Source organism: Petromyzon marinus, chromosome 15 (assembly GCF_048934315.1).
Source record: "Petromyzon marinus isolate PM22_M1 ecotype Great Lakes invasive population chromosome 15, UKy_Petmar_22M1.pri1.0, whole genome shotgun sequence".
Classification (NCBI taxonomy): Eukaryota; Metazoa; Chordata; class Hyperoartia; order Petromyzontiformes; family Petromyzontidae; genus Petromyzon; species Petromyzon marinus.
In genome coordinates this window covers 10,826,136-10,843,349 of record NC_133681.1, presented here as the reverse complement: position 1 = coordinate 10,843,349, position 17,214 = coordinate 10,826,136, and the positions used below count along the sequence as shown (strand labels likewise).

Below are 17,214 nucleotides of genomic sequence, written 5' to 3'. Positions count from 1 at the left end.
GAAGCCCACTTATTTGCACCACCAGGAGGTGCTATTAGCATAGACAATGGGGTGTGCTTGTAGACCGAACAGTAAATGTTCATGGGTAAAGGTTTTATTTTGTTTTTCCATCTTACACTTGGTCCCGAGGATCCTGGGTCACCCGGAGAACCTGCTTCTCCTGGTTCACCCTGCAAAGTGCAAATTATCAAGTTGCATCACATCATATCCACTGTGTAGCCTTTCCCATGATCTATATATAGTGTGCAAGGCTGGTAGAGGGGGAGATAGCAGGGGGGGGGGGGGGTCGAAGGGTGGGTTTTCCCGAGGCTTTACACATACAGAGGTTCTCACAAATGGCCCGTGGATGGAGGAATAATGTTGAAATAAGGGGGCCCAGGTGGCATTCTCCTTTGGGCCCACAGGAAGACCCTGGGCAGCTCTCATAGTAGGGGCATATCAGTGGATTCGTTTTGCTGAAAACAAGCCAAGCAGAAGCACCATATGTCATGATGTACATGCTCATCAATACTGACATGAATTCCAGCTGTCTATTGAAGTATTTGTCTTTAAACAAATACTTTTTCTTACGAGTTAAACACGTAGGCTTTTTTTCTATAATGCAATGAGTTATTTCCAATCTTCCTCTATGAATATATTTATCTCACTTATCCAGATTTCAGAGGTGTTGTCAACAATAATAACACAGATTTTGAAGAATTCACTGGATTCGTGAAAATGTGTTTTTTTCATAGGAAACACATTTCAGCATTTGCAAACCTATTCATTGTCATTCCAAAATCATGTGTTTCTCAAAATCACATGATAAAAAAAGTATCCATGTCCTTTTTTTGGCTCCACGGGCAGTCTCAAAGGATTGTTTGGCCTATGTTTTATAAGGCCCTTGCTTAGGATATGTGGCCAATGTTTCATTGGGTATTTTAACGTGTTAGATAATATGAGTGGCTGGATAGAAAACAAGCAAATATCATAGGAAATAATGTTCAAACACTCACACAGAGCAGTCAACAACTTACTTGCTGGTCTAATACAAGCTACCTATCATATGTGCCTATGGGAGTACAAAGCACACGATGAACTCTGTGTGATAACTCAAATGAAGTGAAAAAAAAGGATAATAGACTCATGCACATTTGAGCTTTTCAATTTCTTTAGTCTCATTTGTTGTGTATATTGTCCCTACTGTCCGTATTCTTATTTAACATTGTATTTGATCTGCACTCACTGAGTAATAATCTCAAATACCTCTTTGTCCTGTCACCACGAGATGTACTGCATGGGAGGCATAGTATAAATAATGATAATACTTCATGATGGTGATGCTGATGTGATCACCAACCCCATCTGCAATGTGCCGGATTACGGGCCTTTGGTATGGTATCGGTAAACTCGGTTTGTGGTCAACGTTATTCGAGGGCTGTTGCCGGACAAAACGATCAGAGCGGGGCCAGCTCTGGGTCAGGGTTCACCACGGTGTGGCCAGCGCTGTTTGTCTTACCTTGTATCCGTCGCGTCCCGGAGGGCCCAGTGGGCCAGGCATCCCTCGGTCTCCCTTCATGCCTGGATAACCCGGAATGCCAGGATGACCTGCCATGCCTGGCTCGCATTTGTTGCACATGCCCTGGGAATGACGGCAGACACAGACCCACATCTGTCAGTGCGTATTAGTCACAGGCGTTTAACTCCCGATAGGTCTCGATGCAGGATTCTGATGTGCGCTTGACTGAATGGCTAATCTCTCGGACGTGTTTTCGTGTTGTTTGGCACGATGTCTGACGTTTCGCTCCAAGTTCCTGAAGAAGCTTCCAGCACGTGGAGCAAAACGTCGGACAAGCGCACGACTAAACAACACGTCGGACAGCTATGCAGCACAACCGCGAAAACCTACACAGTAGTGCTGTTAAAATTTTTAACAAAGCAGTTCAGCATAGCTGTGGCCGTATGTTTGATGATCTCCACGAGTGGTGGTGCTCATCTACATCGTCATTCCTGAGCCAGTTGGTGGAAACAAATGCAACATTTTTACGTCAGGGGACAATATCACCATTGGAAAGCCACTGTTGGCTTCCCAACAGATTAGTCTTTCATAAGGAACTAAAACAAGACCCACTTGTTTTCGCAGCATATATATTTTTATTGCAAACTTTCACCGAAAATTCCGAAATTAGGGCCAAAAGGCACCAAATATGCCTGTTCGCAATGATTAAGTAAGGCATACATTTAAGATCAAGATGGTGTTTGAGAAAATGACAGTATTTCCTCTAACCACACTTACTTTGACCATATCTTGAATTTCCCGTTGAGTGGTGGTAGAATATGGTGCCTTAAAAACAAAGGAAATAACACATTTACATTTTGCATATTGAATCACTTCTTTGTTGCCAAAATATAGTTTAAAAAAAGAATAATATTATAGCAATATCTTTTTCTTGCAAATTTTAAAAAAGGACATACAATTAAATATTTGCTGAAAGATTAAAACCAAAAGTTAGTTTTTAATGAAAATTCATGAGCTGTAACATTAACCAACTATCATTTGCTTTATCAGCATCATTTTGTATTGCCTTGCATTTTCTCAATAATGAACACATACTAACATGGCACGCAGCAGTAGCAGCAGACGTAGCAAGGAGCTGGGACCATTAAAAAAGAAAAGAGAATTGTATTTAATGGACAATGGCATGCTTACATTTGGCCCTGGTGAGCCCGGAGGACCAGGTTTTCCATCCCGCCCAGGAGAGCCCTAGGGGAAGAATCCACCCGGAAGGCAGTAAACGTTAACACGGTCTGAACTTGAGATGGTGACGGAGTGTCTTGTTTTGTTTGCTTACCCGAGATGTATTGAGAATCCGTGATCGTTAATGTGACGTGGGCTGTTTCCTTTTTAAAAGAGACATGTGCCGCCCAAAATGCACTGCACTCACGTTTATAGATTTTATTTTTGCTTTTATTTATTGTTGTTTGGCTTTTTTACAATAGGTACAATTACATCACTACTTATTTCCAAGTTGCGTTTAATAGCTCTAATTAATTTCATTTGGAAAGCATAAACACATTTCATGTCTGTCTGCTACATGTAATTGATTTGAGATATTGGAAAACTATTCGTGTGCCAATATTTTTTACAATGTGTTGCCTTTGTGGGTTATTACTGGTATGTTATACGATATTAATACATGCGTTGGCAAAATGTACCAATGCAGAATGCTCCTGAAAAACAGTTTAGTGGGGCTTTCCTGGATAAATATTATATAAACATTCATTCGTGAATTTATTTTCTATTTGTCTAAGAGGTTAGATTTAAATGTGTCCTTCATTACACTTATAATGGACCTTAGTTGTTGTATTTCTCTATCGCTGATGTGAGGTATGGAAAAGTTCACGTTCTTCGCGTGAAGATTCGGATGATAGCAGGAAAAATACCCACGTTCATCATTAACACTACTGTACCTCATAAGATACAAATATATAGAAGGCTAAAAATGTAAAGAATAGAGAGAAGGCTGAAGGATTGACTGACATGGAGACCTCCTTCTATAGGGTGGCGCTTTGAAGTCGAAAATGGATTAATCCTGACATATGAACAATTTTGAATTAACATATGAACAGTTATCAATTACTAGATGTTGAGTAGAAAACACATCACTAACAAGTAAAGCATTAATGTATAAGTTGCCTTTGGTTTCAGGTTTCCACTGGGATTACGAGTTAATAAATCAGAGCCATAAAATGATTAAAAATAAAATTAACTATAAGACCGAAGAGGTACATCATGGAATCCATGAAGGTATAAAATAAACAAATAAAAATATAGATTTACATTCATTAGCCAATGGGCTTGCTGAATCATTTGTTTAAGTAGGCAACATGGGGAAGTTTCAAATTTCTAAGTCTCATCAGCAAAGTTTTGCCTGTTAAACAAGTACTGCTGGGCTACCTGACGTTTAAAGTTAGAGCACTCCAGAAATACCGCGAGACTGATTTAGTGCAGTACAGCAATATTTAATCGTCACATTATTTTATAAATGACGTTGGTTTGTATATAATACAGAGGCGGGGCGTTTCACTGGGTCAAAATAAATTCATAAAAACAACATTTTGGTTCATCAACCTATGAGTGCCAGCAATGTTATTGGGCAGAAGCAGTGAAGGCAATATTTGTTACGGTTGATGTGGCGCTTTAATATTGGCTACTTGTAACAGTGGTGGTTGGGCTGAATGAATGCAATCATGTGTGGAGGGGAACATATCACTCACATTCTGCCCAGCAGGACCGGGTGGCCCAGGTGGCCCAGGAAAGCCTCTTGGTCCCTGTGGAACGTTACAGTGGCATTTAATGAGGCAACACGACCAACCAAGATTGCACGTACCAGGTTTCTATTAAGGAGTAGCACAAACAACATGAGAATATGTGAGTTAAACTGCATGAATACGCATTAAGTGAAATATATTGGCGTGGCCCTGCAATTTATTGCCGGCTCATTGACTGTATCCCAAATGCAGTTTTTGAAAAAAATATAAGGAAAACTAAATGTTTAGGTTCTCAGAAACTAGGATAAATTTAATTAGGGTGTATGCATTTTCATCACATGCATTTTTGGGTTGCTTTCTTCATTTAATCACAATGTATCTACCTGGCCCTTGTAAATGGTTTGAATGATTTAGATTTTTTTCATTTTGACCTACGTTTGTGAAACCTGGGCATAATGGTATTTGATATTCACTTGAACTTTCCATCATGGAATGGTATTCATTTGACTGATGATAGAAAAGCCTTTTCTAAATATGGCTTGCTTACACGGTTTGCTGGCATGAAAATGATAAATTATTCTATTGTCATCGACCTTCATGAACAATTTAAGCACATGTTATAGGATAAAAATTGGTCTGTAAGGGTCAAAAGTGGAGTCGGACACGCTTCGGACACGCTTGCTTAACGAATAAATATATTTGTTGGGTGGGTGGGGGGGGGCATAACTGCATAACATATGATAATACGTGAACGTTGGACAATTATTGAATGTGGAGCAAAATTAAGCGATAAAGAGGTGGTTCAGATTGCACTGCGTCCTGTCCGGCATGGTGCCCGACGTTCCACTTCATCTTGAGAAGCACCCGGCACGTGGGGGCGAAATGCCGGACGCTGCACCGAAGAACGCGTGGTGCAAACCGAGCACTGTTTTAAAACTACACCGTTTCTATTTTTGCCAGCAAGGCCCACTGAGCTATCGAGGTATTTTGCAGAAGCGACCTGGTCTCAAATGATGACTCAACTAAGTGGCTAATCATCACGTGGAAATTTACAGCAGCCAGATACTCCGAACACATGATGTTGATTCCAAAATGTGGAGGGAAAAACCGGAAGATCCGAAGAAAAATCCAAGTGACCAAGGGGAGAACATGCAAACTCCAAATATATAGGCATCATCAGGGTTGGAGTCGAACCCACGACCTCCTGCGTACCAGGCGAGGGAGATAACATCTCACCACCGCGGCGTTCCACATACGTGGGAGAGCTGTTCAGTGCAACCGAAAAAACCTGTACAGTAGACTTCAAATGTATTTTCAGTTATACATGCTTGCTTGTGAGAGAAAGTGCAATCTTTTTGCATCTGATTTTTAACCATGAGACTGTTTTACTTCCTCAAGCAACACGTGATATCATATGTAAAATGTTTACGGATGACATTGGATGTAAAAAAATAATAATAAATACTTTGCCCCGTTTCTTCAAGTAATTAAAATGAGTTTTTTTTCCGTGAGGGAAAATATATAAATAATACGAAGCACGCAATTTATTGAGTAAAATACACGAATAATACAATACATAGGAAACGCTAAGTACCTCTTGTCCTTGCGTACCAGGTGAGCCACTAGATCCCTGTTAAAAAAAAATCAGAACACAACGGCAGACAAAAATTAAACAATGGGTGACATGCAAAATAAGGACGTCGTCAACGTGGCCCAAGCCGTTGATGCCACCTTGTTGCCAACTCTCCCTACCCTCCGCCAGATCCCACGGTTGCTGCGCAGTTCAAATGCACCGCTCTTTGCAAATGATGAAAAAAGTAATCGCAACTATATTTACGAGTCCGAATGAGGGATGAAAACGGCCTCTTTGATTCATTGCTGCCCTCTTGGGATGGCCATGTCTTTCAACCCTTTGAGTTGATGGTCTCAACAATAATACGACCACAGATTCAACTCAAGATAATGGTGGTCTGGACAAGGCTGAGACCACTGTACTGTGCATGCGATGCGGTGATCGCAGGACATGAGTGCAAAACACGACGGGCGTTGTGTCTCCTTGTTTGTTTGTGAGCACAGCTTTGCACGTCATTACGGCTACTTCACCAGTAGATGCGCGATCTCCAAGATCTGGCCTAACGTCATTATCCCACCATATAGTCACGGTGCTTTGCGTGATTGTGTGATTCAAGTCGAATGTAAAGATGCTGAAAATGATCAGCTGCGATTTACCGGCTGGCCATCGCGACCGATCCCAGGAGGACCCTTCATGCCGGGAGGCCCCAAAAGTCCAGGGAGGCCTCTCTCTCCCTAAAGATGAGTAAATAATAACAACTTTAAAATACAGCAATAACAAAAATTCCCACAGAATGTGACAGTGCACACTGTAATTACGAACATAACGAACGTAACCACCGCTTATGGCTGCAGGGGTGATGTGAACCCATTGCATGAAACATATAAAATAGAAAACGTTAGGTTAATGCGCATACAATATTACGCAAAATATGTGAGTTTAAGGATATATATTAATATATGCATTGTTAAATATTACCCACTATTTAATATATATGAAAACACGTACATTGTAAAACACGTACATTGCATTCATGGTGTGCATGCATAATGTATGTTGATTACCCTGAATAACCCAACCAGTAATGCACATCTATTGTAATTATATGCATATGTAGTGGATTCGAATCAGGTGCACACACACAACTCCTTGGGAGGCAACACTTATTTATTATAACGGTAAGTAATATAACACTGTACATAAGGTGGTGACCACCGACCTACTCTAGCTAACACACACTTCCCAGATACTCTAGCGTGACCCAGCCAGGTGGCTACTGCCAGGTCCGCTGACTGGAGGCTTGACTCTTCTTGGCATCTTCACGATGCATCTTCGTTCTTGATACGGGCAGCCTCGAACGTCGTGAGGAGGCTGCTTATATGGGCCCTCGGCGTGCCAGGGCCCCGCCCCGGCCACGCCTCCCTTCGAGAACCCTCTCGAAGCCCCCCTGCTGTCCACGTGCCCTCCAAGGTGCCCCCTAGGCCCCCGGCCCCCACTGGAGTCCAGTCACGTGTCCAGCCCGGGTCAGAGAGTGCCACGGTCTCACACCACCCTCGTGGCCTCCCGAGTCCAGAACCAGCCCTGACGTCATTCCCGCCTCCAGCCGGGATGATGTCACACTTGTGCGTGTGTACACAGTAGTGATGCTACACATACATTCACTCTCCCCCCACTCCTCTGGCCTTCGCACCTGATTGGCTCACGTGACGTGACGACATCACATTTATCAATGTATTTAAGACCGAAACAGGAGGATGTCTCTACAGCTCTGGCTGTCGCCTGATGATGCGCGTTGTAATTACTGGCGAAACGTCGTACTCGAATTGTAAATGTTGTGGGTTTACTCTCCAACACACCGGTGTGCTGTACTAGTAACGAATTGGCACGTTCTGTTTACGTGACAAATCTTACTAATTGGCTGTGTCGGGTGGTGGCGGATTTAACTAAACATTAATATATTTACGCAATCTAACCCCCAAAAAACCTCTATTATGCGGTGTACCTATTTATACTGTTAGATGGACAATGGCGGGGAGGGGTGAATGCAGGTAGGGGGCGGGGGGGGGGTAATTTAAGATACCCACCGTATTGTTTCAACAGTGGCATTGTTTCAACTGTGGCATTGTTTCAACTGTGGCATTGTTTCAACTGTGGCATTGTTTCGACTGTGGCATTGTTTTGACTGTGGCATTGTTTCAACTGTAGCATTGTTTAGACTGTGGCATTGTTTCTACTGCCGCATTGTTTCGACTATGGCATTGTTTCAAATGTGGCATTGTTTTGACTGTCGAATTGTTTCGATTGTGGCATTGTTTCGACTGTAGCATTGTTTAAACTGTGGCATTGTTTCAATTGTGGCATTGTTTCAACTCTGGCATTGTTTCAAGTGTGGCACCGAGAAAATAAACCAGCGGCCACTGCGTTGCAAGTTGAGTGTGCAGAACCACTGCACCACAACACCCCAGAACCATTGTACCACAACACTTACTCAAAAACCTCTATTATTGATACATTATAAAAGGAAGTCATGTGAGACCGAAGGAAGTGAAGAAAATGAATGGACACTTACTGGCATTCCAGGGACACCAGACGGGCCTTGTTTTCCTGACTCACCCTGAAAAGAAAAGCCATCATAAGTATTCACGGGAGACTAACGGTGTTGTCCTACATTCAGTGTTGTGGATCTTTATGTTCTGACCAGATTATAGAGTATGAGAGAGAGGGGTAAAAAACACACGCAACAGGAAGATATCACATTTTTATGCTGAGCACTTAACCCTGGCTTGCACTTGACATTGCATGTGCCGGAACGCTTTCAAAAGGTTTCCTAAAATCTATGGCATCGAGGCACATATCCGCGAATCAAATCTGTGCAGATCTAAAAAAAACGATACCGCCAGTCCTGTAATGTCAAGAGATGGGTTTTGCTCATTGCATTTAAGATAAAAATCTAATTGCAGCCACTTGTGAATATTAATCACTGATTGATAATAATTTCGAGCTATTTCCTGCATATTCTGGCCATTTAGATGCACAGCAGCAAATATTGAGAGTGTGGGTAATCAGTGAATCTGATTAGATCACTCAGGCCATGGCTCATACGTTAATGAGAGAGCACAGCTACACCAGTTTAGCTGCAGCGCTCATTGAAAAGCATACATCACTGGGATGGCGAATGCTACCGTCAAATGTAGCGTTCGCCATTTTGTGGGATATAACGGTTCACAACAGCAGTTAGTAGCAACATAGCTGCAGAATCCAGTGGTTTTTGCTTACAAGACCAATGTATTGCAGCTTATCTCCGCCAAATGGATAGCCTGAAAAGACGAGGCGAAAATGTAAGTGCATGTACTCATTTGAGGTAAAACACAACATGTAGGGCACACCTCCAAAACTGTGACTGCCCACACATGTCTGACAATGGAATAATGCATTTCTGTGAATAAATTGCCGTGTACAACAGGCCAATGACTACACGAGGTAATGCACAGAGCCCACTCCCACACTCACGGACCATTCATCTCTTTCCACTCTCCTATGCTGATTCAAAGGAAGGCAGCAACATTTTGTGATAAATTGCTCAAGTGCCTTTGTTGGAAAATCTCACAGGCAATCCCTGAATCCCCTCTCCGATGGGGCCTTGCATTCCTGGAAGCCCAGGAGGTCCTCTGCTTCCAGAGTCTCCCCTGGATCCATCCAAACCCCGGTCCCCCTGTACAGGAAGGCAAAACACACGATACACACAAATACAAGCACATGTAGACACACAGACTCGCACACATATACACACTATCAGACACATACAGCAAAGAGAAAGACAAGATGCCCCATATAGCCTTAATCATATTTTTGGGGCAAGTGCTGTAAGTTACCACCTGTTAAGGCCCGCACGGCACACAAGAGGGTGGGTGGTCAGCACCATACCTGGCTGTTTTTTTCGTCTCCACAGTGGTGATGTGTGTACACCACACCAAGTACTCAGTGAAGGCGAGGTCGACCGAGAGGAGTCGCAGGACCGGTTCAGATAATCGCGACTGATGTAAGACGTGGCTGGGAATCGAACTCAGGTGGCCACGTTCGCAGCATATTTTGCTAACCACAAACCTCCACTCCCCACACAAAGATCCCCCCTATAGCTTTTTAACAGTAGGCCAGCATAGCACATGTGGGAGTGGGTGGACAACACCATGCCTGGTTGCCCTTCTCTCCCAAGTGCTGATGTTTAGACACTGCTCCAAGTACAGTACTCATTTAAGAGAGGCACAGAACCAGGTCAAATTCTGTATTTGCCACTCTTATAGGTCGTGAACAGGAATTGAACTTGGGAAAGTGGGTTCATAGTGCAGTGCGCTCACTACTATGCTTCCGCTCCGCACACATAAAGACACCCAAGCAAAGACAAACACTCGCACCAACATGCGCGTTCATTCACACATCTATATTTGCACGCACGCATGCACTTCTAATAAATGAATGCCTCCCCAAGCCACATTGTTCATGGGGGTGTTTAGCCATACTTCACCACGTTGCTCAGTGCAGGTTTGTGAAGCAGGAGATCAAGGATCAGTTTAGATATCGCTGAATTAAACTCACCAGGTTCATAGGTCACCTGGTTCATTGCTCAGTGCAATAATTCATTGTGCCACCACTCCACACGCACGTGTGTTGCATGGCGCGAGAGAGAGGTTCAAGAACTCGCCTTGTCTCCTTTCAGTCCAGCAGGTCCCTGTGGTCCTTGTGGTCCCTGGAAACCCTGGGGATAAAATACAACACCCATGCAAACGAGCGAGTTTCACACCTCACTCGACTCAAACTGTGTCCGTTTCCTCTGTTGTGTGTCTTCCGCTCTGTTCTGATTGCATCCAACTCATGAGTGCCTTAGCCTTTTTCTGTAGAAAGAGGACACGTTTGTGTGAATGTGCAGACGCAAATGTGCATATAACGTAGGCCTGTTAGCGCCACACAATGTGTTTATAATTGTGACTCACTCGTGTTGTGCACTATATATATATAAAATGCAGCGATGAAGTGTTCTTGTTCCAGTGGCTATGGGCCAGTTTCAAATAATAAAATAAAAACCAACGGAAAACATTGTCTTGATAATTTGCCCAATTATTATTATTATTATGTATTGGAGACAGCCATATTCAGAAAAAAAGACAGAAAGGTACAGTCGATATATTATGGTAATTTTAGCTGATGGAACAGGACAGAATCGTGATTAAATGTATGTAAGTATACATTAATATAGTAGAAATAAAGTGTAAACAAGGGGAGTGTAATACAGTATCTATAAAGTATGAACAAACGGAGTGCTACATGAGACAGTTTATCTCTTGGACAAATCATACCAAAATAACGGGTACGTAATTCTTTAGGGTGATATTGCATCTAAGCTTATACGTTTTTTTTCCCATGCGACTTAATGCGACATTAAACTAAGAACGTGTCAAGCTGTGGTCGCTGCGTAATTTATTCACAACTTACATATTCAGTGCATTTTCTAGAGAAAATGCGAAATGCAAATATATGAGCAAGGGACACTCACGTGAGGTCCAGGCACACCAGGAGGCCCCATAGGACCCTGAGATCCTGGCACACCCTGAACAAACACAGACGCAGCTTTAATGAAAAAAAGTATTGTATTTAAATGCCACACATTTATACATGTCAACCCATACGGCTTACCCCTATTCTTGTACAATACAGGAAACATGTTTTTTGTCTATTTGTGTTTCTCCCTTGTGATAGGACTCTGTAGGATGAACGTTGAGATTTATAAGGGCATGGAGTGACCAATGAGGTCTGAATTGGTCTTTAATAAGGTATGCACTGATAAGCGACTGACAGATAGCACATTCGACCACGCAAGGTAATTTTTTTTTCAGCCAAAGTTCCTCAATGCTCAAGTGAGCATAAAACGGCACTCTTTACAATTCGTTTTCTTGAGTTTGTTGGTATAAATTCCAAGTCATTGTGGCAGGGACAGGCCTTCCATGGGACAACCACTGAGCCAGGCTGTGATCATTTTACTGACCCATGCCAGCACTTGAATAAAGATATTCACTGCATCGCCTGCTTTCAGATGCGCTTCTGCGGCCGTCTGAAACGCTCTTCCTTCCGATATTAGGAAGCCATGCACAAGCACAACCCAATTCAAGGCATGTTATTTATCTCTGATAGGTATTTCAACATGGCACTTGGGGCCAAGACGAGTTCAAGAGTGTCAGGACATCTCGCTGGCTGATTAAAATTTCTATCATGACCATTCGATGAGCCATTGCTTATTATAATTGGTACTGTATTTATGCAGACTCGGCCAAAGTATATGGTTGAGTAGTTATTCCCTAGCATGCAGTTCATGTTATCAGTGTAATTAAGCACACTAATGAACATTATTCAGAAAATTACAGCAACAACGTGGAGATGACCGGATGACCGCTGCAAAGTATTATCTGTATTTTGATTTAGTGTGCTGATCTTAAAGGTGCATTGAAAAATGTGATACTCCGACTGATGCTCCTGTTGTTTGTGGAGTGACTCATGCAGCCAGCTGTGGCTCTAGGGTTTGGTGTTACATGTTATTTATGTAGTTTATTGTTAAAAATTCGGTCACAGTTCCTATGATCACTGTTACATTGCATTTATGGCTTTATTTTGGTGGTTTCTAAAAGTTTTTTGGTTTGGCCATGTTTTTGTTTATTGTCGTACGGAGTTAGACTGATGGCCTTAATCTATGTTTTCTTGTTGTTGTTGTTTGACTTGCATTCCACTGGGATTTTTGCACACAGCGTTGGTGTACGGTGCTATTTCAGGAATATTTTGATGTTTTTTCCTGGAATTTCTGTTTGCACATGCACAAAGTCACTTTAAGATGTTTTCTTGTTCATGTTTTTGTTTTTTTGTTTGTTGCGGTTGCACCCAATTCAAGAGCCGAATGGCTCACAGGGCTATACCAACATAAATGAAACTATGAAACTATGAAGATACGGACGCAAGCCCTGATCCACTCCACCGCGGACAAAGCACCGTGCCCCAGCGTGGAGTGCCAGCACTCACATGGACCCCGTCGACCCCGAAATCAACAGAGCACTTCGCATCGTCAGCAGCGCACCCTGAAGTCCACTCCACTTCCGTGACTTCCGGTGCCGGCGAACATCGCCCCGGCAGACATTCGGGCACGATGCCGCGACGACCCGGGAGTAACCACAAGATTTATGGACATCATCGCTCTGCCGCTTCAACAAGACCTCCAAGAACCCCACTCCCCGACGTCATCGGTTGAAATCCAGGAAACCGCGTTCGGACGCGACGTGGGAGATTAAAGGATCGCTGAACTGCGATTGCGATGAGGTCCAAACCGCACAGCGTCTAATGCTGCCTCATGGGAACGGGTGACGTCAGAAAAGAAGAATAAAGCACACACCATGTCTCCTCTATCTCCAGGGAGACCCGGGGAACCTGCTTCTCCTCTTTCGCCCTGGGAAAAGAAACATGTTTAAAGAAGAGCAAATCACCAGCATCATAATATATCGTAATGCGTACACCCTTGATTGCCTATTATTTGGAAACTGCAGCTATTCTGCTGTCCTTATTAAACGCCTTTTGTTTTAGATTGTTTCGGTTTTAAAATGCTTTAACATTTCCGTTTGCCCACTGTAATAACTTTCGGGGCAAGTTGCTGTGAGCGAGTACCTAACGAAGGCCAGCCAGGTGCCATACACAAAGACAACGAAGATCCCTCGTGTAGCCTTAACAGGCTGTTTGGGCAAGTGCTGTTAGCGAGCGCCTATGAATGCCAGAACGACACACGAGGGGGTGGGTGGCCAGCACCACGTCCAGCCACCTTTGTCTCCCCAGTGGCAATGTTTTTACGCACCGCACCAGATACTCATTTGAGGCTGAATCGACCTAGGGGAGGCCCAGAACCGGTTCAGATAATCGCCACTGATTGTTGGCCATGAGCGGAATCGAACTCGGGCCACCAGGTTCGTAGCGCAGCGCGCTAACCACTACACCACCACTCCCCCCAATGAAGGGCAGCACAATGCAGGGCACGTGCGCCTTGGGACACGCGTGACTCTTCGGTGAAGCCACCAGGAGGTGGCACCCACGCTGCGTCGTACACGGAGCACGGCGGCGACAGATACAGCTCAACACAAGGGGCTTTCTCGCACGGGCAAGTGGGGTGGGGAGCCACTGCACACACACAGAGGCTTACAAGGACACTAATGAAATCAATCGTCGTCTATTTAGTGATTAAACAAAAGCCTGACACAGAAGGAACGCTTTAGCCTTCAGCCCATTGGGTATTTTTCAAGAGGAGAAATCAAACATCACGCTAAGCATTTAGGAGGGGTGCACTTCAAATGACCTTCATAATCCAACGAACTGACATTCATAAAGCATAAAAACGAAGCCACATTGTGGGAGAAGATGCTTTAGGGTCATCGGTATCAGCGGTCAATTGCAAGCTTTTAATAAAGGTGAGACATGACGCTTTGATGGATATGCTGAGCTTTGTAATGTGTCACTGCTCTCACCTTCGGTCCGACAGGGCCCATTATGCCAGGGGAACCATCTCTTCCAGCATATCCCTACAACATTTCACGATAATACGTGCATAGTAAATTCATATATATACACACACACACATCATACATAAACATGCAATGCTGGCTTTTCACAAAGGCTCCATCTTAGAATCATGATGGACAGTAAACCTTTAACTAAGATCATAACCGGGGCCTCCTAACCCCCAAACTCCAGAGCTTCGGCTGAAATTGCGTTCTGATTAGGAACTCGCACCCTTCCAATTCTTAAGTTTAAAGTCATGCCCCTGGCATCACCTAGCCACATTATATTTACATTACAGTATTTAACATTGCAGTGAATAAACGTGTTGAGAGCAACAAAACAAGAAAAAAATGTTAAAATATTGACGCACTAAACGGTCATTTTCTATTAACACAGTTCAAAGTTCCGTCGTTTCTTTCGTTAATAATAATATACCAATTTTGTCACTAGCATAACAAGAAGTCCCCCATCAACAGCACAGCAACACGCCTTGACAGATAACAACCCTGAAAGCTGACACTCGTAAACTGGCCGAGTGTTCCAGCTTGCGACAAATTACGTGTTGCTGCTTCTTGGAATATTTTATTTATTTTATTCTCCAACGTGAATACAGCCTAATTAAATACGCCAATGCTATTTTTGCACAGTATTATGCGTGCAATCAATGGTACCTAAGCCGAGTTCACAAAACTCGCTGATAAAGATGTACCTAAGTTCCCAGGTGGTAACCCTGGGGGCTGGGACATAGAGGTGCAGCGGTTGAGAGTTGCCGGGGTCCTCGCTCAGAATTCCAACACAGTTTTTAGAAGAAGAAAAAATGTTGAATGTGAAATCACATTGGGAGATTAAGTGATCAGTATGAATCATCATCATCATCATTATTATTGTTGGTATTTTATTGACCTTGCTCATGGAAACACCAGTGATGTCATGAGGTGATGGCTGGGTACTGCTGTTGCTGCTCTACTTACCCTCTCGCCTGGCTCCCCTCGATCTCCCTTCTCTCCCCTCAGGCCTGGCACGCCCTGCATCCCATTGCACAAAGGTCACACTCCAGAATTTAAGACAATTTTGAGCCATCAACACGTGCAATTTAAGCAGGCGCGTGATAATTATGCAACAGAGTGGTGGGTGGAAGTGACATAGGATGTTTAATACTGTACTGGTAATCCTATGAGTTTTTAAAATTCCTGTTTTGAGATGCCTCCTAAAAAAAGTTTTGAGGTTCATTGAGCCTTTCCAAGACAAATAAAGGATTTTAAAAAAGTAAAAATGTCCCATTGCTCAAACGTAGATTGGACGGTGGAGAGTGAGCGTATCTCTGTTGATGGCTGTGAGAAAATGTTGGAAATTCCACATTGCCATGGTGGGAGCCAGTCTCCTCAACATAGTGAGATAGTTGTATCAGTCTCAGAGGAACACGTAAAAAAAATGATATTTGAATACACAACCTTACAATTGTGAGGCAAGTACTCTCGAAACAATGTTACCTGGCTGGATTTATAACTATCTGGGACAGATCACTGGGTGGCACAAAATGTGGAAACTTTTACCTATTCACATGTTTCAGACAAGTATAGACGAGGAAACATAATAGCCTTTGAAATAGATGCTTACTACTTGCCTTAGCATGCCGACTTTGCAATTACAATTTTCCCCCGTTAACACAGTCTCTATCCAGTGCTGGATGAATGCCTCCTCATGTTGGCACTGCCGAATCAGTATGTGAAATTGTGCACGACTGGAACCCTTCAAACTTTAACATTAGAAGCACAATTTACTTCTACTCAAAAGCATTTCGTGCCAAGCTAAGTCATTAGCATAACTATTGTATGTGTAAATCTGCGAGAGAGAAAATGACGCGAGACACTACATTTGTAAAACTACAAAAATATATTATAAGTGCCTGTAAAATTATCATATGCCAATTACATGTATTAATGTTAACAATAAAAAACCTGATGATGTGGTGGTTACATTTCGTGCCAATTGATTTAAGTCCCTGCAACATAATAATTGTCACCCAATTGTCAATTTGCTGCCAGTTGAAAGCTTCCCTATGCCACGTCGATTGTCAGAGTTGTTGAACAATGCTTCACGCTGATCAGCGCAGATTAGTCAAGAGGAAGAAAAAGAAAGGTTTTCTTTGGTTAGATCGCGTAAATATGAATGTGTCGTTAAACCACCACCATCTGACATAGTCAATAAGTAAGGTTTGTCACGTAATGTTGTGGGTTTATTCTCCAGCACACCAGTGTGTTGAAGTAATAACTAATTGGCATATTTTGTTTACGTGACAAACCTTACTAATTGGCTGTGTCGGGTGGTCGAGGGCTAACGACACATTTATATTTACGTGATCTAACCCAAAAAAGCCCTTTATGATGAATAATATTGGCCATGAAAACTTACGTGGTAAACTGATAAAGGAAGGTGGTGGCCTGGACTGATCCATATGTCACTATATGCTAACAATAACCATGGCGCCCCACGCTCAGAAATATATTTCTAGGCATTGGGGCGCCTGGATGGTGAGATGTTAACTCCCTTGCCTGGTATACAGGAAGCCGTGGGCTCAATCCTGACCCTGACGATGCCTGTATATTTGAAGTTTGCATGTTCTCCCCGTCGTTGCAATGATTTTTCACCAGGCCCTCCGTATTTCCCCTCCACATTTAGAAACATGTGTGAAGAGTATTTGCCTGATATACATTTCCACTTTGTTGACCTATAATTTGTGGCCAGGTCCCTTATGAAAAATGCTATACAGCTCAGTGGGCCTTACATGGTAAAATATGCATATTTTAGTTTAA

The 17,214-nt window shown here is 43.0% G+C and overlaps 1 protein-coding gene across 4 annotated transcripts in view; it reads right to left on the bottom strand.

The window, feature by feature from the left end:
* Positions 1 to 17,214, bottom strand: part of LOC116942653 (uncharacterized) — a 179,357-nt gene that overhangs the window by 30,708 nt on the left and 131,435 nt on the right. For all 4 annotated transcript variants that reach the window (XM_032954834.2, XM_032954835.2, XM_076067281.1 and 1 more), the window contains 14 exons: positions 15,373 to 15,426; positions 14,368 to 14,421; positions 13,251 to 13,304; positions 11,373 to 11,426; positions 10,524 to 10,577; positions 9,432 to 9,536; positions 8,394 to 8,438; positions 6,481 to 6,558; positions 5,846 to 5,881; positions 4,258 to 4,311; positions 2,690 to 2,743; positions 2,276 to 2,323; positions 1,499 to 1,621; positions 117 to 170 (listed from right to left, as the gene is read on the bottom strand). In XM_032954834.2, the coding sequence (XP_032810725.2) occupies positions 117 to 170; positions 1,499 to 1,621; positions 2,276 to 2,323; positions 2,690 to 2,743; positions 4,258 to 4,311; positions 5,846 to 5,881; positions 6,481 to 6,558; positions 8,394 to 8,438; positions 9,432 to 9,536; positions 10,524 to 10,577; positions 11,373 to 11,426; positions 13,251 to 13,304; positions 14,368 to 14,421; positions 15,373 to 15,426 (867 nt within the window). The remainder of the gene's footprint in view (positions 1 to 116; positions 171 to 1,498; positions 1,622 to 2,275; positions 2,324 to 2,689; positions 2,744 to 4,257; positions 4,312 to 5,845; positions 5,882 to 6,480; positions 6,559 to 8,393; positions 8,439 to 9,431; positions 9,537 to 10,523; positions 10,578 to 11,372; positions 11,427 to 13,250; positions 13,305 to 14,367; positions 14,422 to 15,372; positions 15,427 to 17,214) is intronic.